The sequence below is a fragment of the Elephantulus edwardii genome, unplaced genomic scaffold, assembly GCF_000299155.1.
Source record: "Elephantulus edwardii isolate Elephantulus edwardi_28Jun2011 unplaced genomic scaffold, EleEdw1.0 scaffold00217, whole genome shotgun sequence".
NCBI lineage: Eukaryota > Metazoa > Chordata > Mammalia > Macroscelidea > Macroscelididae > Elephantulus > Elephantulus edwardii.
This window is the reverse complement of record NW_006399967.1, coordinates 3,272,946-3,294,410: the sequence shown is the minus strand read 5'-3', so window position 1 is coordinate 3,294,410 and position 21,465 is coordinate 3,272,946. Positions and strand designations below refer to the sequence as shown.

At 46.9% G+C, this 21,465-nt stretch overlaps 1 protein-coding gene and 1 pseudogene across 1 annotated transcript in view; one reads left to right on the top strand and one right to left on the bottom strand.

Annotated features, from left to right (window-relative positions):
* Nucleotides 1–5,464: 5,464 nt before the first annotated feature.
* Nucleotides 5,465–6,401, bottom strand: LOC102847401 (annotated as a pseudogene).
* A 4,332-nt stretch (nt 6,402–10,733) lies between these two features.
* LOC102847002 (zinc finger protein 420-like) overlaps nt 10,734–21,465 on the top strand; it is a 31,039-nt gene continuing 20,307 nt past the window's right edge. The window contains exons 1-5 of the mRNA XM_006897993.1: nt 10,734–10,818; nt 12,759–12,864; nt 15,455–15,624; nt 17,020–17,683; nt 17,759–18,451. Of these exons, the coding sequence (XP_006898055.1) occupies nt 10,734–10,818; nt 12,759–12,864; nt 15,455–15,624; nt 17,020–17,683; nt 17,759–18,451 (1,718 nt within the window). The remainder of the gene's footprint in view (nt 10,819–12,758; nt 12,865–15,454; nt 15,625–17,019; nt 17,684–17,758; nt 18,452–21,465) is intronic.

Genomic DNA, 21,465 nt, shown 5'->3' with positions numbered 1-21,465 from the left:
TGGTCTCTTCAGGGTATATTCCCAGTAGTGGAATTGCTGGGTCAAATGGTATCTCTATTTGCAACTTTTTGAGAAAGCGCCACACCGCCTTCCACGGTGGTTGCACCCTGAATTAACCTTTTGACTTCTGTGTGGTCTGTGAGCTATTCAGTGGGTTCTGGACCCATGTTGATGTTGTTGATTGCTGTGAAGCCAAGCCCGACTCATAGCAGCTCTGTGAACAAAAGACCTAAAGCCTTCCCATAACTGCCGTCATTTCTCCGAGTTCATAGAGTTTCCAGAGGCATGTGGTTTAGGAAGTGGATGCCGCTCCTGCTTCCAAACCTGTTTTACACCTGGGAGCTCCACCAAGCACTGTGCACATTATTCTGGTATTTGACACTCCCAGGACACAAGGTTCCGCATCACAGCAAGCCCAGGTTACTTCATAGGGCACATTGACAAAGAGTGACGTACAAAGTAGAAGAGTGTTCCTCCACATAGAACAGCACTAGTCTCATTTAGCAGTGGTTTAAGTGTCATCAAGTCAAATACGACTCATAGTGACCCTTTCACAAAAGACCTGAACTCTGTTCTGTAATTAACATCATTTCTCTATGTTTGTAAAGTTTCCAGAGGCATCTAATTTAGGAAGTGGATGCCACTCCTGTTTCCCAACCTGAATCAGTCTGCAAGCCCCTCCACACACTGTCCATGATGGGTCACCATTATGGTATTTGACACGACTATGGTACAGTGTTCAGCCTCACAACGACTCCAAGTTATTCAGTGCAGCACATAGACAAACGATTGCTGAATCACCTAAAGAATGTTCGTTTTTAAATAAATAAAAACTTCCCTTATGTGACCGCCATCAAGATGTGACCACCATCACGACGTGACACCATCACGACGTGACACCATCAAGATGTGACCACCATCAAGATGTGACCGCCATCACGACGTGACACCATCACGACGTGACACCATCACGACGTGACCGCCATCAAGATGTGACCGCCATCACGACGTGACACCATCAAGACGTGACCGCCATCAAGATGTGACCACCATCACGACGTGACACCATCAAGACGTGACACCATCAAGATGTGACCACCATCAAGATGTGACCGCCATCACGACGTGACACCATCACGACGTGACCGCCATCAAGATGTGACCACCATCACAACGTGACACCATCAAGACGTGACCGCCATCAAGATGTGACCGCCATCAAGATGTGACCACCATCAAGACGTGACACCATCAAGACGTGACCGCCATCAAGACATGACCATCCATCATCAGACGCTAGGACCCAGCTCGTAGAGTGGAGTCTCTGGGCACCTAGCCCCTCACTACGGGATTTTAAAGACACACACACCCTTAAGCAGGCCTCCACCCTTGGTCAAAAGTTTAACTGGCAACCCCTTTTGGGGGGAATAAGAACAGTAACACACATCAAACATAACCCCAAAAAGTCCCCATTTGGGCAGTAAAATTGGTGTTGGGATGAGTAGAGGTGCGGGAGCGTGGGGCTCACGTCCGACCTCAGTGGACCCGGCTTTGTGTTGTGGGTGCCGTTGACAGAGACAGTCCCCCCCTTGTGCCGTTTGTAAAGGGCAGATCTGGCCACCCCCACTTGGCCCTTGCTGTTCTGCGTGGAGTGTGTCAGAGATTGTGAGAAAGGACGGGTCGGATCTGTTGTTTGTAGGGTCACTTTGAGTTGTCCTGACTCAGTGGCGTCGAACAACCACCACCTTTCCAAATACCATGTCCCTTCCCACTGAGAAGCCTCTCTCAGCAGTGTGCCCAGAGCACGCGAGCAGGATTTGCCGTTCTTGTCTCCAGGGAGCGCTCTGGCCGCTCTCTTCCCAGGACAGACCTTTTTGTTCTTCCGGTGATGCATGGAATCCTTAGTGCTCTTCTCCAGCACCACAGTTCAAAGACATCAGTTCTTCTGTCATCCTTACTCAGCTCTCAGATGCGTAGCAAGTGATTGAAAAGACCATAGCCTGAATCAGATACACCTGGTCTGCAAACTGACATCTTTTCCCGTCAATAATTTGGAGAGATCCCCAACAGTGGGCTTGCCCCAGGCAGTGCGTGTCCTGATTTTGTGATGCTGCCAAGCCTGCTGACTGTGGATTCAAGTAAGACAAATTTTTGACAGCTTCAGTCTGTCACGATGTTAGTCCCAGTGGTGATGATTTTTGTCTTCTTAATGCCGAGGTGTTTAGGCAGTATCTTGATGCAATCCATATTGAAAGCTTTATTCTTTGATCTTCTTCAGCAAATGTTCCAAGTCTTCCTCACTTTGAGCAATCAAGATTGTGTTGTCTGCATAACGTAGGTTGCTCATGAGTTTTTCCAATTCGGACGACATAGGTTTTTCATAGAGTCCACCATCCTGAATTATTTGCTCAGCATGCAGATTGAATAGGTCTGGAGAAAGGATACACCCCTGACACAGACCATTTTCAGTTGTAAACCATGCAGCGTTTCCTTGCTCTGTTTGGGCAATAGGCTCTTGGTCTAGGGATGGGTTTCACATGAGCATGATTACGTGCTCTGCGATTCCCATTCCTCTCAATGTCAGCCGTAACTTGTTACGATCTGCACACACGCCTTTGCACAGTCAATAAAACGTAAATAGACAGTCTTCTGCTATTCTCTGTTTGCAGCCAGAATCCATCTGATCTCATCCATGGTGTCCCTGGTGCCACACCTTTTAAACATCCTGCTTGGACTTCCGGCAGTTCTGTCAGTGTCCTAGCTGCTTTACTGATCTATAGCAATGCTTTGCTTGCATGGGGTAGTAATGATACTGTGCGGTAATTTCCACATTCTGTTAGCTCACCTTTCTTGGAATTGGGGACAAATGTGGACCTCTTCCAGTTAGCTGGCCAGTTCTTTCCTTTTGCTCTTGGGTGACTTTAATATGCGGCCCTCAGGCCTGATTTTAATTATTTTTAGTGAAACATTCTTCTAGCTCCTATAGCCCTGGTGTGTCCACTTGCTGTACAGAGGTAATTTGTGGTTGCTGTGAAGCTGAACACTGTGACCCTGATGTGTCAAATGCAATAATGGTTACCCATGGTGGACAGTGTTTGGAGCTCCCTGATTAAAATAAGCTTGGAAGCAGGAGTGGCATCCACTTCCATAATAGCTTGCCTCTGGAAACCCAGTGAACCTGGAGAAAGGATGAAATTCACGCAAGTGTCAATGACTTTCGTTCATAGGGTCGCTATGAGTCGCCTAGACTCAATGGCTCTTTTTTTAAAATTTTTATTAATTTTAATAGACATTTACAGAGGTTTTGGATTTCCATTCATTCATTCATTGCTGCACTTGACTCAGTGGCTCTTAACAACAGCAACAACGTGTGCCTTCGGGTCGACTGTGTGCAGCAGCTCTGACACCCGCCCTGTCCTGCGCCAATCTTACTTCCTCCGACACAACCCATCAATCCATCTCATACAGGTTCTCCCTCTTCTGTGCTGTCTCTCCACCTTTCCAAGCATAATGTCTTTCTCCAAGAACTGGTCCCTGGCAACATGCTCAAAATATATGAGACAGAGCTTCCAAATCTTTGCCTTCAAGGAGAAACTTGGTTTCGCTATCTCCATAACAGACTTCCTTGTTCTCTTGGTGGTCCATGGTATGTATGTTCAGTGCTCTTCTCCAGCATGTCAACTCTAAGGCATTGATTCTTCTTCTGTCACCCTTAGCAATTGTCCAGCTCTATGATGTGTAACAAGTAATTGCAAAGACCGTAGTCTGGGTCAGGTGCACCTTAGTCTCTAGATTGACATTGTTGCTCTTTAGCACTCTGGAGAGGTCCCTGATAGCCGATTTTTCCAGTACAGTTTGTCTTTCGGTTTCCTGACTGCTGTTACCAAGAGTGGTGATTGTGAAACCAAGCATGCTGAAATTATTACCCTCTGTCTATTGTGGTGCTGCCAGTTGGCCCAGGGATAAGGATCTTTGTTTTCTTGATGTAGTGCTTCAATCTACATGGAAGATTACTGTCCTTGACCTTCCGCAGCAAATGCCTCAGGTCGTCTTCAGTTTCAGCGAGGAAGGTTGTGTAACCTTGTAATGTAGGTTGTTGATGCATCTTCCTCCAGTGCTGATGCCACTTTCCTCCCCATAAAGCCCAACATCCTGAATGATCTGTTCTGCATATGGATTGAAAAGATAGGGAGACAGAACACATCCCTGATGCACTCCTTTCCTGATTTGAATCATGTTGTTTCTTTGTTCTATTCCGACTACTGCTTCCTGGTTCAAGTGTAGGTTTTGCATGAGCGCAATCAGGTGTTCTAGGATACCCATTCTCATCAAGGTTAGCTTATTGTGATCCACACAGTCAGATGACTTTGCATAGTCAGTGAAACACAGACATTCTTCCAGTACTCTGCTTTCAGCCAGGATCCATCTGACAGTGGCTACCATGGCCCTAGAGCCAAGGCCTCTTCTAAACCCAGCTTGCACTTCTGCCAGTTCTCTGTCAGTGTACTGTTCTGGTAGTTTTTGGATTATCTTCAGGATTTTGCTTGCATGTGATATTGATCGATAATTTCCACCCTGTTGGATCACCTTTTTTTGGAATGGGTGTAAATATTGATCTTTTTCCAATCAGTTGGCCAAGTAGTTGTCCTCCAGATTTCTTAACACAACCTGGTGAGCACGTCCAGGGCAGCATCTGTTTGTTGAAATTTGTCAGTTGATATTCCTTCAATACCTAGGGTCTTTTTTTTTTAGGGTAACCTAGTAAAGATAGATTTATTAGAAAGTTATATTCCTAAAGGGTTGGAGCGCCCTTCTTGAAATACGGAGGGGAGGCCGGGGGCCTTGTTCTCTGACAGTCCTTCAGGGCGGTGTGAACTTCCTCCTTCATCACCACTGCCTGCTGACCATAGGCTGTTTGATGACATTCTTCTGGGTCAGCCTGTTCTTTTTGGTGCAACGACTGTGTACTCCCTCCATCTCCTTTTGACCCTCTCTGGATCATTCAAGACTGTCTGTAGCCTCCTTAAGTATTGCAGCTTGAGGCTTGAATTTGTTCTTTAGTTCCTTCAGCTTAAGAAATGTTGAGCGAGTTCATCCCTTTTGATTTTTTTTTTAAATACAGTGTTGTCTTAATTTTGAATACTTTAATTTCAGAACAGAGTAAACAAAGAAACCTCACAGTACACAACGTTCAGCCTCATTCTTGAGGTCGGGCTTGAGGCCAGAAGCCCTTCCATCCTGCCTTACACTCAGGACAGGAGGGAAAAGCACCGGCTCTCAGCAGGTGGAGCCAGGTCGGAGAGCGGGACTCAGGGCCGCAGTGGGGGCCACAGGGATGCTGTACAGGGGCAGGGGTGTCACCGCAGGAACTTCTAGTTGGCTTCTATGCGAGATGATGAGAGCGGGGGGTTCTCATCAGGAGCCGCAGCTCTGGGTTCCTCGGCTGTCACCCCATCCTCAGTGCCTAAGCCTGGCTTGATGGTGCGGTCAGTGTGGGTTGGAGCGAGTCTGGGGATCCTTGGGAGGAGCCGGAAGAGAACAGTGCAGTTCCCAACAGCAGCAGCACCAGATCCTGGCAGCTTTGTGGTTCTTGTCGGCCTCAGCTCAGTGTCTCAGCAGTTGGACGGATGGTCGGGGTTGGTCTCCAGGTCTCTCTGGCCACCACGTTGCCCATTGTCGAGTTGTCCCGAAGCGCCTGTGCTTTCATCTGCCCCACGTCGGCTGTCCAGCCGTGTGTGCTGGTCACAGTGCAGCGGGGGGAAGATACAAGCCTGGGGGAGATTGTCACCTTCTCGGCCTTCTTACCCATAATTTCCTGTGAGCTCCCAGGTCTCAAGCTTGGCCTTGCTGTCCTCCGTTTCTCCTCCTCTTCATCCCCATGTAGGTCTAGGCCCGCCTTGGAGACGGAACGCGGGCTTTTGCACAGATTCCTTGGACCGTTGCACGCAGTCCTCGTCGACCGGGTCAGTCATGCACGCAGCCTCAAAGCCCCGCTCGCGCATGGTCCACTGAAGCAGAGCTGGCCGCTGCTCCTTGCTCTCACCGGTGATGTAGTAGGTGGACTGCTGCGTCTCCTTCATGCCGGACACATTGTGAGCGAGCTGTCATCTCACTCCAGACTGGGACGTGTGACAGCGAAGCAGCTCAGAAAGGCGACTCCTCTGGGCTCCAGGCTCCGGGCTGTTAGGGAATGCCTCGTAGGATTTCTTGTAGTTCCCCTCGTCTTCCGCCAACTCAGAGGAGAGCCCAAGGCACTTCCTGCCGGTGATTTTGCGGCTGACCTTCAAGGTTTTGCTCTGTTGCAGCATTTCTCGACATATGTTGGGGGGCGGATCCTCAGAGCCAACCACACCATGGGTCAAGTTCAGATGTTCAGGTGTCAACTCAGCCCAGCCGTCCATGATGGGCACATGGCGAACATCAAGTTTAATGTTGTTATTCTTGTTCTCAAAGAGACCAGAGGGAGCCCGGCGGGGGATAAGGAGCACTGCCCTCACTTCCAGCTGAACACTGGCAAGTGCTAGCCTGCCGAGCGGTCTTCCCGGACACTGAGGCTCTGGTCGCGCGCTCCACGGTCCTCCTGTGTGACGGCATCAGGACATCTGGTCCACATTGGCTCAGTCTTGTACCTCCCGATGACCGTATTTCTCCTTCATGTGTTTGGTTTTCTTTTCCTTGTCCTTCCCACGGCCATCCTCCTCTGAGCCTCTGCCTGGCCTTCTTGAAGGTGCAGAATCACCTTAGTACCCCGGCCGGTGGGCTCACCGTGGTCAGCACTGTGAAGGGAACCAGCAGCGTGTATTATGAGCACCAGCACTTTCTCTGCCACCAAATAGAATAAAAGCTGAACTGACCAACCGTGGAGAGGTCTGCACCAGCCTGCGCTTTGGTACCAAATTATGTATGGGATCTGCCGGTCCTGCCAGTGCCTGTGTCCACAAGAGTCAAGGTCCGTTCCTGAGGTCAGGGTTGATGTCAGTTTTCAGCTCTTTGCTTTCTTGATGTTGAGAAGTAGCTCATTTTGAAAGCTGTAGTCTTTGATCTTCAGGAAGTGCTTCAAGTCCTCTTCACTTTCAGCACACAATATTGTGTCATCTGCATAATTCAGGTTGTTAGTGAGCCTCCCTCCACTCCTGATGCCACCTTGTTCTCCAGAGTCCAGCTTCTCTGATGAGTTGCTCCGCACAAGAATGTGTGGAGAACGGACACAATCCTGACACACACCTTTCCTCATTTTTATTCTTTTCCTGTGATTTTAACTCACAAAGAGGCTGGCTTTTCCGTTCACCTGTCCTGATGCATTTTGTTCTGTGACACGTGCTACTCTTCCCCACAGTGCAGGGGCACTCTGCTCACTCCCCCCCGGTGATCCTCATTTCCATCTATCCTGCCAGCCTCTCCCTTCCTGTGCTCTGCCCTGAACCCTGTACGGCTGCAGTGCACTGCCCTCCTGACCTCCTATGTTCACTGTTTTAAGGCGTGTACACCTCCCTGGGGTTATTGTTCACGCTCTAGGCTTGTATGAGACTAGAAGGATTATTTACTTGAAGCAAACCAGCGTTTTTATTTACATGTAAGCACAGCAGACCCATAAGCATGATAGTTCAGCGGTGGAAACCTCGCCTTTCATGCCTGTGGTGCTGGTTGGATTCCTGGGCAGAGCACTTCTTGGATCCTTTTACTCATTCTGCAGTAATGGTTTTACACAGTCTTCGTCCTTGTGAAACTGAGTTAGTTCACTCAGGGTAGTGCCGCTCTTCTGTCCCTTTCAAGTTAGCTAAAAATTTTATACTGGTTTACATACAAAGTTCATATACATTGTTTTTCACACCTGACCTTTCCCCTTTCCTTTACCAATCCCTCCTCCACCCACCAAATTGTCCAACCCTATGTTTGAGACCCCCACCCCCCGATCCTCGTATACACTCTACAATAATGGTCTTATACAGTGTTTGTTTTTTATGAGACGGAGTTAGTTCACTCAGCATAATGCTCTCGAGTCCGTCCCATGTTAGGTAGAAATTTACAAAATCATTGCTTCTGTGTGCTGCGTGGTGTCCCATTATGTGAATGCACCGTAATTTCTCAATGCATTCCATTGTGGTTGGGCCTTTGGGCTGTTTCATGTTCTTGCGATGGTGAATAATGCTGCTATGGACATTGGTGTACAAGTCTCCGTTGGTGCCTCAGTTCTCATTTTCTCAGGGTATATATTCCAAGCAGTGGAATAACTGGATCATACGGAATTTCTGTGTTCAGCTTTTTGAGGAAATGCCAGACTGCCTTCCAGAGTAGTTGTACCATTTTACAATCCCATCAACAATGTATAAGAGTTTCTATATCGCTTCATTCTCTCCGACATTTATTACTTGATGCCCTGCTAAATATTGCCACTACGATCGGGGTAAGATGCTATCTTGTTGTTTTGATTTGTGTCTCTTTTTTTTTTCTTATTTTTTTTTTATTTGTTTTAAATATTTTCTATTTTTCTTTTTTTTGTTTTACAAACCCTTGTGTCGAGGGCTGACTTTCAATAGATCGCAGCGAGGTAGCTGCTGTGCTACGTACGAAACCCCGACCCAGAAGCAGGTCGTCTACGAATGGTTTAGCACCAGGCTCCCCACGAACGTGCGGTGCGTGACGGGCGAGGGGGCGGCCGCCTTTCCGGCCGCTCCCCGTGTTCCCGGGACGGAGGGCGCTCCGCACCGGACCCCGGTCCCGACGCGCGGCCGGGGCCCGATTTGTGTCTCTTATTGCCAGTGATTTGCAGCATTTCGTCATGTATCTGTGAGCCATCTGATTGTCCTCCTCTGTGAAAAGTCTTTCCTTGTCTTTTGCCCATTTTGTAATTGGATTATCAGTCTTTTTCTTTTGGAGGCCTTGTAGGTTTCTGTAAACTTTCTTTCTTTCTGAGACCCTGGTCTGAGATGGTATTGCCAAATATTTTTTCCCCAGTCAGTAGGTTTCTTTTTGCCCTGTTGGAGAATTTTTTATGAGCACAGAGATTTAATCTTTACAAGGTCCTATTCATCCATTTTATCCTCTTCACATTGTGTATTTCTGGCTGTATTTGGCAGTCCTTTTATACCATAATCTAGGCCATCTAAGCTTGCTCCCAGTTTGTCTCTTATGAGCCTTAGGGTTTTGGATTTTATTCCAAGGTCTCCGATCCACCTTGATTTGATTTTTGAGTGTGGTGTGAGATGTGGATCCTTTTTCAGCTTTCTACAGGTAGCAGTCCAATTTTGCCAACATCCAAAAATCAGTGGATGTAGTAACAAAGAGAACTTAGAGAAGGAAACCAAGAAAGCAGTACCATTTACAGTAGCCAACTACAAACTGAGATAACTTGGGAATGAACCTAATTAGAGACACAGAAGACCTATACAAAGAAAACTACAGAACATTTCTATAAGACATTATGAAAGACCTAAAGAAATGGAAAAATGTGCTTGTTCATGGATAGGAAGACTCAGTATTGTAAAAATGACAGTCCTACCAAAAGCAGTCTCCATGTTCAACACAATCCCAAACCAGATACCAAATCCATTTTTCAAGGATATCAAAAGAGAAATTGTCAAGTTTCTTTGGAGAGGAAAGAGACCCCGAATAAGCAAAGCACTTCTGAAAAACAAAAATGAAGTGGGAGGCAGCACTCCCTGACCTCAAAACTTACTACCCAGAAGTAGTAACCAAGGCAGCATAGTACCTGTACAATGACAGGCACATCGACCAGTGGAACAGAACTGAGAACCCAGAACTAGACCCAGCTATCAGTGGTCAGCTGATACTCAGCGAGGAAATCAAGCCTGTCAGACGGGGAAATGATCACCTCTTCACCCTTTCCTAATCTTTAGCAGTGCTCCTTGTTCTGTTTGAACAGCTGTTGCTTGGTCTGTAGGTCTTGTGTGGGCCAAGTACGTGTTCTGGGATTCCCGTTCTTCTCAGTGTTACCATGATTTGTTATGATCTTCACGTTCAAATGGCTTGACACAGTCAGTAAAACACAGATAAACGTCTTTCTGATCTTCTCTGTTTTCTGAGAATTGTTTATGGGCACTTACAGCTTGAAACCCGGCCCCACCCTGATCCCTTCTTGCAGTCTCCAGTGTACTTAAACCCACAGTTTGAATCACTGTGTCAGTCCTGTTCTTTGAGGGTCTTTCTCTCCTCTCCTGACATCCCCCCCAACTTTCTAAGCATGCTGCGTCCTCCTGAGGACTCGCCCCTCCTGATGACGTGTCCAGAATGCCTGAGAAGACATCTCTCCATCTCTGCCTGTCAGGAACACCCTGGTGGAGTGTTCTCTTGGCAGTTCATGGTGTATTTCATAGTCTTTGTCAGCACCGCAATTCAAAGACACCACCTCCTTCTTTGGTCTTCCTTACCCAGTGGTCAGTTTTCACAGGCACATGAAGGAACCGAAAATAGCATGGTGAGTCTTTAAACGATGCTGGGTATCCGTTCTATTGGTAATCTTTTCAACTGTTCTGTCAAATTATTTTATTGTGATTTGAGTGAAGGTTTCTAAAGCAGATTGATTTTTCATTCACCCATTTATACATTATCACATTAGTGCCTATGATACAATCATGCTGTTTCCATTTCCTCCCTGACGTCGTCATGTTCGTGACTCCTTCTGTCCTTCCCCTTCCTGCCTGCATGGTGGTACCTGCATGGTGTTACCTTTGGGCCAACCCTGTTCTTTGAGCCTCTGTGGTTAGTTGTTAGGGATGGGTGCCTCCCTGGGGGAGCTGGTCACCTCGTGGGCCCAGCAGAGTGAGAACACCTTCCACGTGGGCAGGGTGACTGAGGACCGTAGGCTTGGCTGCCCAGCGTCCATCTGCACCTATAAGCCCGGCCTTTCTGTTTGTTCCACCTCTCCCTGCATTATCCAGGCTCCTCACTGGAATCTTTCGGTTTTTTATAATGTCCTTTGATATGTGACAGTGTTACTTTGGTGTAAGTGTAATTTATGGACTTTTTATTTGGTGTTTTGTCATAGTGGCTTCATATCTAAGAATTCATTGACAGGCTCAAGATCATGAAGTAAATAATCATGGTTTTTTCCTGTGAATTTCATGGTTTTATTTTCATTTAGATCATTGATTAATTTCCAGATAATGCAGTTTGTTGATAAATCTTCCTTCAATCCTGATGCTTCTTTGTAAAGTCCAGCCTCCAGAATGATCTGTTCAGCAGAGACTGAGACTCCATTGCCCACGTGTTCCTTTCTCCATTTTGAACCGTGCGTGTTCCCTTGCTGGTGTTCTAGGGATAGGTTTCTTGTGAGCACAGTCAAGTGTTCTGGGACTCCAGTTCTTCTCGTTAGCCACACTTTATTGTGATCCTCACAGCCAAATGCCTTTTCCTAGTTGGTAAAACAGAAATAAATATTCTTCTGGTACTCTCCGCTTTCAGCCAAGATCCATCTGCCGTCAGCAGAGATATCCCCAGGGTCTCCTCTACGCCCAGCTGTGTGTGTATGTATATGTTTACATTTGGAGCTCTAATGACGCATCAGTTAACATAATCCATCTGTTAACTGAAATGTTGGTGGTTCAAATCCAGCAGCTGGTCCATGGGAGGAAGATGGGGGGTCTCGTCCGTAAAGATTCACAGCCGACACCTGCAGAGACTCACGGGGAGTTGTAACCCAGCCCGCAGCAGTGTGTGTGTGTGAGAGAGAGAGAGAACATGTGCATGCACCCCGTATCTGCATGCCGGTGTGCTCACCCATGGATATGTGTGTGTGTGTGTGTGTGTTATAGTTAGGTGCCCTCAAGTTGGCTGTGACTCCTAGTGACCCGTTGAAAGACAGATAATCCCCTTGCCCGTGTCCTGCTCCATCTCGTGACCTCTGCCCAGCTGCAGCCCGTTGTTACAGGCACCGTGTCAGTCATTCCTTGTGGACCGTCTTCTGCCCATTCTTGGCCTCCCCCAGCACGATGCTGTTTTCCAAGGAGTGGCCCTTGCTGGTAAGATGCCCAAAGTGTCTGATGTGAAATTTCACCACCTTTGCCTCTGAGGAAGACCCTAGCTGAACTTTCTCCCGGATAGATGCGTTTGTTCTTTTGGCAGGCCATATCCTATTTGATATTTGTTGACAACAATTCAAAGACGTCACTCTGTCTTTGATCTTCCTTCTTTGTTGTCCACCTTTCATTGATGTGGGAGCTCAGGCCAGTGGACCACGTCCTCAGGAGGACTACAGACATGTGTATGTATCTGTGTATATCTATGTGTGCACAACATATAGCCTACAGAGACATATATACATACATACATACACATACATACATATACATACACACACACACACATGTCACAGGTTCCCATAATGCTCCTGGAGATGTGGTTTCTAGCTCAGATCCCAGATAAAGGAAAGTGTGTAACACAGATATACAGTATCAACCCTGGATGGTTGTGGTTTAATGAATTAAGTCATATGGGCTTTCCAACAGAGCGCTGCATTTTGAGGTTCTAGCCACTGTGTCTATGCATAAGACCTTCTTCAAGGATGAGTTATTTATTGGTAAGGAGATCATAGTAGGTAGGATATAAGCCCCACCCCACCAGCAGATAGGAGCCAAGTCAAAACCTTTAGTTGTGGGACCTGACTTAGAGGCCGGAGATCCTGTTTAAATTAATGCTCATGGAGGCTCAGTCCTTGCTTGCCTGGGATGGTCACTGCGTCTAGCCTGATCCAGCTCCACCGACGCTGACCTCTGACCTCTGACCTCTGACCACCTCACCAGTCTCTGCACACCTGTTCCTGGCTCTGTGTCGCCGACAAGCTCCTGAACCTTTCCATAAGTGGTTTTTGAGATTCTGTGAGACCTTCAGAAGGGAGGCGATGGAGCGGTCCGTTTGGAACACCCTGGACCTCTGCCTTCCAGGATCTTCTCCGAGAAAGCCTGTGAACCACCAGTGATGTTTAGCAGCTAAGCCCTGGAGCTCTGTGGCCTCGGGTTCCTCAGGGTCTACTCTCGTAGTTATCACTGTAAAGGAGCTCCCGGTGCAGTGGGTCGGAAGGCTGCTGTGAAGGTTGGCAGTGTGAGTCCCCGGGTGGCTCCTGCGGAGAAAGTCTGTTTCCTTGTGGGACAGGTCTTGGAAGCCAGAGGGCGCAGGGGATGTCCCTGTGGTAGCCCACGGGTCCTTGGTGCACCCCTCCAGCGCCATGTTCCTCCGCGTCCTTGGCACTTCTCTGTCCTTCCTCTTTACCCAGCTTTCAGGAGCACAGGAAGCGATTGGAAATACAGTGGTTTGGATCAAGCGACCCCCGGTCTTCACTGATGGCCTTGTGCTCTCACACGGTGAAGAGGCCCTTGACAGCACATTTCCCAGCACTACACCTTCTCATTTCGTGACAGCCGCTGCCGTGGGTAGTAATTGATCCGTGTAAAACGAAATCATTGGCAGCTTCAGTCTTTATCATGATGCTGCCTGCTAGTCCAGTGGTGAGGATTTTTGTCTTGATGTTGAAACGCAGTCCACATTGAAGGCTGCAGTCTGTGATGGACTTCAGTAAGTATTTCAGGTCCTCTTCATTCTCTGCAAGGTTGTGTCCTCTGCATAACTCAGGCTGTAGCTGAGGAGTCTATGAATGCCACCCCATTCCTCTTCAGTTTCTTATTCTCAGCATCATTGACCGTGTGATTTTCTGATTCAAAAGGACCAATACCCATCCAGTTCAGCTCACTGATGCCTAAGATGTGTTCTATTTTAATTTTTTTCCAACTTCTACTTTTCTTCAGTTCACACTTCATATTTCCCATGTTCCACTTGTTCATGGATGCTTGCAGCTGTGTATCTTCATTTTGAGCTTTGCTGCACCAGCTGGTGAAGATTGTTCATTGAGCGAAGGCTTTACTCCACCTGTGTCCTTACAGGGGACGTGCTGCTGGCCATGCGATAAGGACCTGTGCCACCAGCCCTGAGACACTTAGTTCAAATCTACCAGCTGCTCTGCTGGAGAATGATGGGTAGTTTCCGGCGGTGTGAGTTATTGTCTGAAAACTACTGGAACATCGGCTGTGAGTGGGTTCCGCCTTGACAGCACACAGAAACACAACAGCTACTCTGAGAACGCACCTCTTCCGTGGTCCCATTCCGAGCACCTCCCAGCCCAGGTGTCACCTTGTCCAGCACTAGATCCAGCAGTGTTCTTCTGATGTTCATAGGGGGGTTTTTTTGGGTTCTGCGGGTTTTCTTTTTCCTTGCTGTGTACTGTCAGATCTGATCCGACTGGCACAGGAGGAGATTGCCCCTCCTCCTACAGCAGAGCATTTGGTGGATTAGAACCGTGTGCCTTCTCGATTGCAGTGCAGCTTCTTGCCACTATGCCACCAGAGGTCCCTTGTTCATAGGATTTTGAAGACTTGTTCTTTAAGAAAGGAATGTCCCTTCAGCCTCTCAGTTTGTCTGTCTTATTGTTGAAGCTCAGCTAAACCCAGTCCACCATGATTGACTCTGCTAGAATTTGAAATACTGGTGACAGAGCTTCCCGGCTTTCCAGCTCCCTGCTGGCCACCACAGTAAGGCCGAGTCTGGACACGTGGGGAATGGCTTCTTTATGGGAGGAAAGACTGTTGTGTTCTGGCCATTCAGAACTGAGCCATAGCCGACCTTCAGTGGGTTTTCAGAGGCTGAAAACCACATAGGAGGAGACTGCCCCATCCTTCTCCCACAGAACAGCTGGAAGATCTGAATCATGTGCCTTTCGGTTGGCAGCACAATTCCTTACCAGCAAGGAAGAAAAATATTTTCCTGTCCTTCCCTAATCTACCCTTCACTTTATACATGTGTCCTAGTCTATAATTTTCCTTTCCTCCTAGAAAGAATTTCCTTTATTTCTTCTAAGATTGCTATACTGATGACAGATATCTTAAAAATGTTTTGTCTGAAAATGTCTATAGTTCTCCCTTATGTTTAAAGTATAATTTAGTTATTTGAAGAATTCTGGTCAGTGAAGGCTTTTCTTCGTTTCAACACTTTTGAATAATTTGATCTCTTGCTTTTGTGGTTTCAGAAGAAAAGTATAATGAGATTTCTAGTTCCTTCATTGATGTGCTGTATATCTCTCTGACTTCTTTGTGTATGGACCCTCTGGTTTTCTGTAGTTCCCACAAGGAAATGATGATCCAGATATAGAACTACGTCATTGGTTGAGGAATTCTTTCCTTTCTGCTGTGCGTCCTGACTCTTCTGGACCATAAATACAGAGAGAAACAAGGTTGGAATTAGTCTTAGCCAAACTAAGAGAGATGAGTTCTGTGAGTTAGAAATATGGTTCAATCTATGGAAGGGGTTACTGCCAGTCAGGTGGCATATGCAGACAGCGGGGGACTACTCTGATGTCCAGGTTCTAGAGAGAACACAGAGCATTGTGTGACCTGCCTGTTTATTCTCCATTCCCCAGGACTGTCAGTCTCACCCAGCCATTTGTTCACAGGGGGAAATACAGTGCTTGGCTTACCCTGGTGTTTGTGATGTTTCAGGACTCGGTGGTCTTTGAGGATGTGGCCATCGACTTCACCCAGGAAGAATGGGCCTTGCTGGACGCTCCGCAGCGGGACCTTTATAGAGATGTGATGGTGGACACCTTCAGGCACCTGGACTCAAGTAAGGATGGCTTCAGTTTTCCAATTTCCTCTTTAATGTTGAAATAAACTTGTCGTCAGTCATCTCAGACAGTCCGGGCTGAGGAAGGACACTACACTGGAGCGCTGTGTTGGACGCAAACTAAGATAAGCTGCTGAAGATGCGGCCGTAATGGGGCGGAGTTCCATCTGGAGAAATCAACCTGGAAAGGTCCCTCTTGAGCTCAGGAGGCTGCACTGCTTCACCTGTCTGAGCTGACGTTGAATGTTCATCACGTCTCTCTCATTTTCTGTGTGTGGGAAATGGCCTTGTCTTCTCCATTACCTCTTTAAATATTATTTTTGCACGTACATTGTTTGTAACACCTTTCATTTTGCTTTTCTGGTTAAAACTGAGTTTAGTCACTTTGATCTTCATGCATCCTGGAATGATTTCTCAGTAAACTTTATACCTTTTTTTGTCATTTACCAAAATCCTGGAATAACTAATGCCTCAGTCTGTCTTTTCTCACCAGTGTCCTTTTTTCCTCATGAAATTCCTTTCCTGTTTTGTCTCATATTATGACTCTACTTAAAATCATTTGGTCAGTCTCTCAACAGGACCATAATGGACACAGGTTGTTCACTGAAGATACAGTGGTACGATTCTTGAAAAACAACATCTGGCCATCCGTGCTAGAAGAGATTTTTCAGTTCCGTGGCAGTGAAAATCTATACCACAGCCAGGAAAGGCATTTGAGGTATAATAGATGTGACCTTGAGCAGTGCATCTGGACAGTCTTCTGGCTTATACTGTGTATGCATGGATGTGTGTTATGTATGTGGGAGTGTGTGTGTGTGTGTGTGTGCAGGTGCAAACACGTGTGCTCAGCCTAGCTCTAAATTTCTGTCATCACTTGATCTTCACAGCACTGTTCCCCAAATGTGAACTGGTTACTGAGTGTTTGAGGCTTGACTTGTGTTCAGTCATCTGGAAGCTCTATTACTTAGAAGGACTGTGATGGTAATGATAAGATGATTGAACCTGTGCAGCACAAGACAATTTAGGGCATAACGTGTACATTCCGTGTGCATGATAATTTTTCAAATTGTGGAAAGGGTAACAATTTCTTGTTTACTTTCAACAGAAGCTGTATGGTGGAGAACCTGGGTGCAGGTAAAGAAGACAAAGTAAAGGAATGTAAAGAAGAGAGAGAAGCTGGTCTGTGTGGAAGAGCATTCAGGGAGATGCCAGGTGTTACCTGTGTGAGAGGAACCCCTGCTGGGGTAGAGTCTCTGCATTGTCATGAGGATGGAAAATCTTTTGTGACTCATAGATTTACAGAACACCTTCGATTTCACACTGGCTCCAGGCCAGATCAGTGTAAGGAAGATGGAGAAGCCTGCAGTTGTCTCTCCTTCCTAAAACCTTGCTCAGGATTCCTTACTGGGGAGAAGCTCGGTAAAGATGACAGAAAGCCCGTTAGTTGTTCTCCCCTCACTGAGCACGTGAGAGCTCCCGGTAGAGACAAGCCATATAAATGCAAGGAGTGTGGGAAAGCCTTCCGTGACTCCTCCCTCCTCATGACACACATGAGGACTCACAGTGGGGAGAAGCCTTATGTGTGTAACGTGTGTGGGAAAGCCTTCAGCCAGTCCTCAAACCTCACCCGGCACGTGCGGAGTCACAGTAGAGAGAAGCCTTATGTGTGTAACGTGTGTGGGAAAGCCTTCAGCCAGTCCTCAAACCTCACCCGGCACGTGCGGAGTCACAGTAGAGAGAAGCCTTATGTGTGTAAAGAATGTGGGAAAACTTTCCGTGATTCCTCCCTCCTTACTACACATACAAGGACGCACAGTGGAGAGAGACCTTATGTGTGCAAGGAGTGTGGGAAAGCCTTCAGTCAGTCGTCAAACCTCAGTCGCCATGTGAGAAGTCACAGTGGAGAGAGGCCTTATAAATGTATGGAATGTGGGAAAGCCTTCAGCCTGTCTTCAACCCTCTCTGACCATGTGAGAATCCATAGTGGAGAGAGGCCTTACGCATGCAAGGAATGTGGGGAAGCCTTTAAGTATTCGTCATACCTCACTAGACATAAGAGGTGGCATTGTGGAGATAGGCCTAAGGAGTGTGGAAAAGGCTGTGGTCTGTCCCCAGTCTTCTCGGATCCTGGAAGGACTCGCAGTGTGGAGAGGTCTTATGTGTGTAAGGAATGTGGGAAAGCTTTCAGTCAGTCTTCAAACCTCACTAGACACATGAGAAGTCACAGTGGAGAGAGGCCTTATGAATGTATGGAATGTGGGAAAGCCTTTAGTCTGTCTTCGACTCTCTCAGACCATATCAGAACTCACAGTGGGGAGAGGCCTTATGTGTGCAAGGAATGTGGGAAAGCCTTCAGGTATTCTTCCTACCTCCCTAGACACATGAGAATTCACAGTGGAGAGAGGCCTTACGTATGTCAGGAGTGTGGGAAAACCTTTAGTCTGTCCTCAACCCTCTCTGACCATATCAGAAGCCACAGTGGGGAACGGCCTTATGTGTGTAAGGAATGTGGGAAAGCCTTTAGTCGGTCCTCAAACCTCACCAGACACAAAAAGAGTCACAGTGCAGAGAGGCCGTATGAGTGCAAGGAGTGTGAGAATGCCAGTGTGCCCTCAGCCCTCTCTGACCATATAAAGACATACAGTGGACAGAGGTCCTCTGAGTGTAAGACGTGTGGGAATGCCTCCACTCAGTCCTCTGTCCTCACCGCATGTGTCACAACGCACATTGAGACAGGCTTTTTGAGTTTAAAGAACATGGGAGAGCTTTTAGGTGTTTCTCACAGCTCACTCAAGATAAATGAACCCACACTGGAGAAAGACCTCGTGTACGTAAGGAATGTGGGCAAACCTTTAGGTTTTATTTCGGCTTCACTGTCCGTGTGAGAACTCCGAGTGGAGCAAGTCCTTAGGAACAGAGGAATGTAAGGGAACCTTTGCTGTTCCTTCTCACCTCGAGGAACAAGTCGTCACGGAGCCTTACCTGCCTCAGGAGTGTGAGGAACATCAGCGTTGGGGATTTCTCCTTCCTCACTAGGCAGGGAAGTGGTTAGGTTTTTAGGGAACTCATTGCATGTAAGGAGTGCGAGATTGTCTTCCCCCCCTCAGCCTTTAGAAGGTTCACCAGAAAGAAAGACTACAGGTGTTAAATCATGTTCTAAGGCTTTTGATTCTCCCATTTGTTCAGAAAGGAAGAAAGAAATACTATTCTGTTGTCTAAATTTCTAACCATGAGAGAAAATACATGGTCATAGAAATGATGGAGTATAAAGATGGTAATATGAGAAAGTTTACTCTCTCCTCTGCACTTTCCAGGATGTTGAAGATTCTATCTTAGAGGAACACCTTCATTAATTACTAAATATGTGGGAGGTTATATAGGAAATAAGTCATTTTGGCCTAGCGGTAAGAGGCTGTGCTGAAATACCAAAGATGTGTGGTTCAAGGTCGGCAGGAGAAGGATGGGCAGCTTTCTCCCGTGTGGTTTACCACTTCTGAAAATGCTCTGGAAGGCCAGCAGTGGGCCTCTTCCAACTCTATAGCAAACATAGTGTGTAAGCTGTTCTGAAGGTTAATGTAGGTTATTGAGGAAAACCCGCAAATCACCCAGTACCACATCACAATTGTTACTTCAAATTGTTTCTTTTAGCTTGCTTTATATGCAAGTCAGTGGTTTGAAAACAGAATCTGTTACAGCTATGGTGGCTTAATCCATGGAGATTTGTGCTTTTAACCTGAAGTACCTCGGTGGGCATTGGAACCTCCCGTCAGCTCCCGGGAGAAGGGCAGGTGGTCTCCTGCCATGTGATTGACAGCCTCTTTAAACACTTTTGGAGGATCAGCTGTGGGTCACTTCTGAGTTGACAGCGATGAGTTATTACCCTGTCACACTGAAATTTTTGTGGCATTGTTTGTAGCCTTTATCTTCCATCACAACTATTGATCCTGGCTGTACAGATAAAATCCCTCTTCCAAATGGTAAAAACACTTTTCTTGGAAGGGCGTTCCGCCATGGAGCTTTGATACAGCACTAGCCTAGAATCTGCATTTTGAGGCAGAGTTCTACTTTTAGGAATTCTGTGCTTGAAGGAGTTTGGGACGGGAATGACTCTGTGGTGGGCTAGTTGGGGTAACCTGTGGCTGCTCTTTGCTGCGTGCGTATCTGCTGTCCAGCCTGGAGGTTTTAATGAGCCACAGTCCAAGGTGAAGTGAGGGCTTCCTTTACGATTCTTCATGCAGCCCAAGAAGATGCAGAAGAGCCCTTCCTTCCACGTCATCCATGCCCCAGTCAGTCACCCCTTCCCCTCTGTCCATCCTGACCCCTGGCCCTGCTCTGGTTGTTCTGTGTGTTGTTCTCAGCCTCTGGGTCAGTGCTTTAGGATATTTTATTTGCTGTGCTGATGAATGCATTCTGAGTTGGCTGCTGCTTTAACTGCTGTGTTCTAGTATACCATTGTGTGCACATCTCACTTTGTATTTATCAGTGGGAGAACATTTACATTGTTTCCTCTTTTGTGAATAAATCAGCTATAAAGATTTATGCCCAGGTTTTATGGAAACTTTTCTTTTTCTTGCATCTGTTTCTATGAGAGAAATTGTTGTGTCATATGATAGATTGTGGAGGTGGTGGTGGTGAGTTCCGTCAAGTTGGAAATGAGTCATATGTGACCCCCTCCCACCACCGAGTTTCCAGGGGCAATAACTCACACAGGAATAGATTGTTTATCTTTTCTCCACAGAGTTGCTTGTGGATTTGAATCACATATCTTTTGATTGGCAGCTCAGTTCTTTAGCACCAACCCAACAGATCTCCTTCATATGGAAGATAGTTATGAAAATTAACAGTCACTGTGATAGTTATTCAGAAGTAACAATAACACTGAAGGGAGCTGTGCCACATTAGTTTCAGAATTCCAGTTGTGGCGGCTATCTGTAGAGACTGGTATTGGGAGCAGTTTTGCACACTTTGTGAACACTGGCTTTGGGGGTTATTTGCACAGCCATCACACCTCATATTTCACATTTGTTGAAACAATTGTACCTTTCATCTGGATTAGGTTATAGGCCTGAGTGTATGGGTTTCTCGGTGTGACCACACTGGTCAGACTGAGCTGGAGAGCTTGTGAAGTCTTGGTGGAGCCCAGATCTGGAGAGCCAACATGAAGTCAAATACTAAAGGGACCCTTTTTCCTGGAACCTGAGGGTGATCACATTGTTACCAGAAAGGTGAGTCCATCCTTCCTCCAGTGTCCTCCAGCCCCTGGGAACTGACCCATGAGAACTAGAAAGCCCACCTCTATTATCACAGACAAGCAAAGTGGACATTCTTGAGCAAAAGCAAAGTACAGATAATCAGGACAGTAGGAAAATGGATTGTAGTGTGTACATTTCCCATGATTGATTAACCCACGTGCAGCACCGGGTGTAAAATGGTGCTGTGTCAGAGCTCCAGATTCATGAGGAAGAGAGCATCAACTTCAGTCCAAGGCTGAATCCCAGAATGTCAGAGTTGTTTATTCTGAGGGTCTAGGCTTTATGTTCTTTCAGGCCTCCAGTCTTTTCACCCTGTCCCATCAGGAAGCCTGCTGTCTGAAGACACTCTGTTCCTCACTCAGGTTGGGAAGCCCATGTCAGCTCTCTGTCCTGTGCCATTGCCATCTTGTGCCACTTTCTATCACTTCAAGATGGATCTAGAAATGAAGTGATAGAAAGTTGTGTACATTGTTGTTGTTGTTCTGTGCCGTCGAGTCGTTTGCGACTCATAGTGACCCTATGTACAACAGCCTTAAACTGTGCTCTATCCCGTGCCAATCTCATTGCCTCTGACACACCCATCCCGATT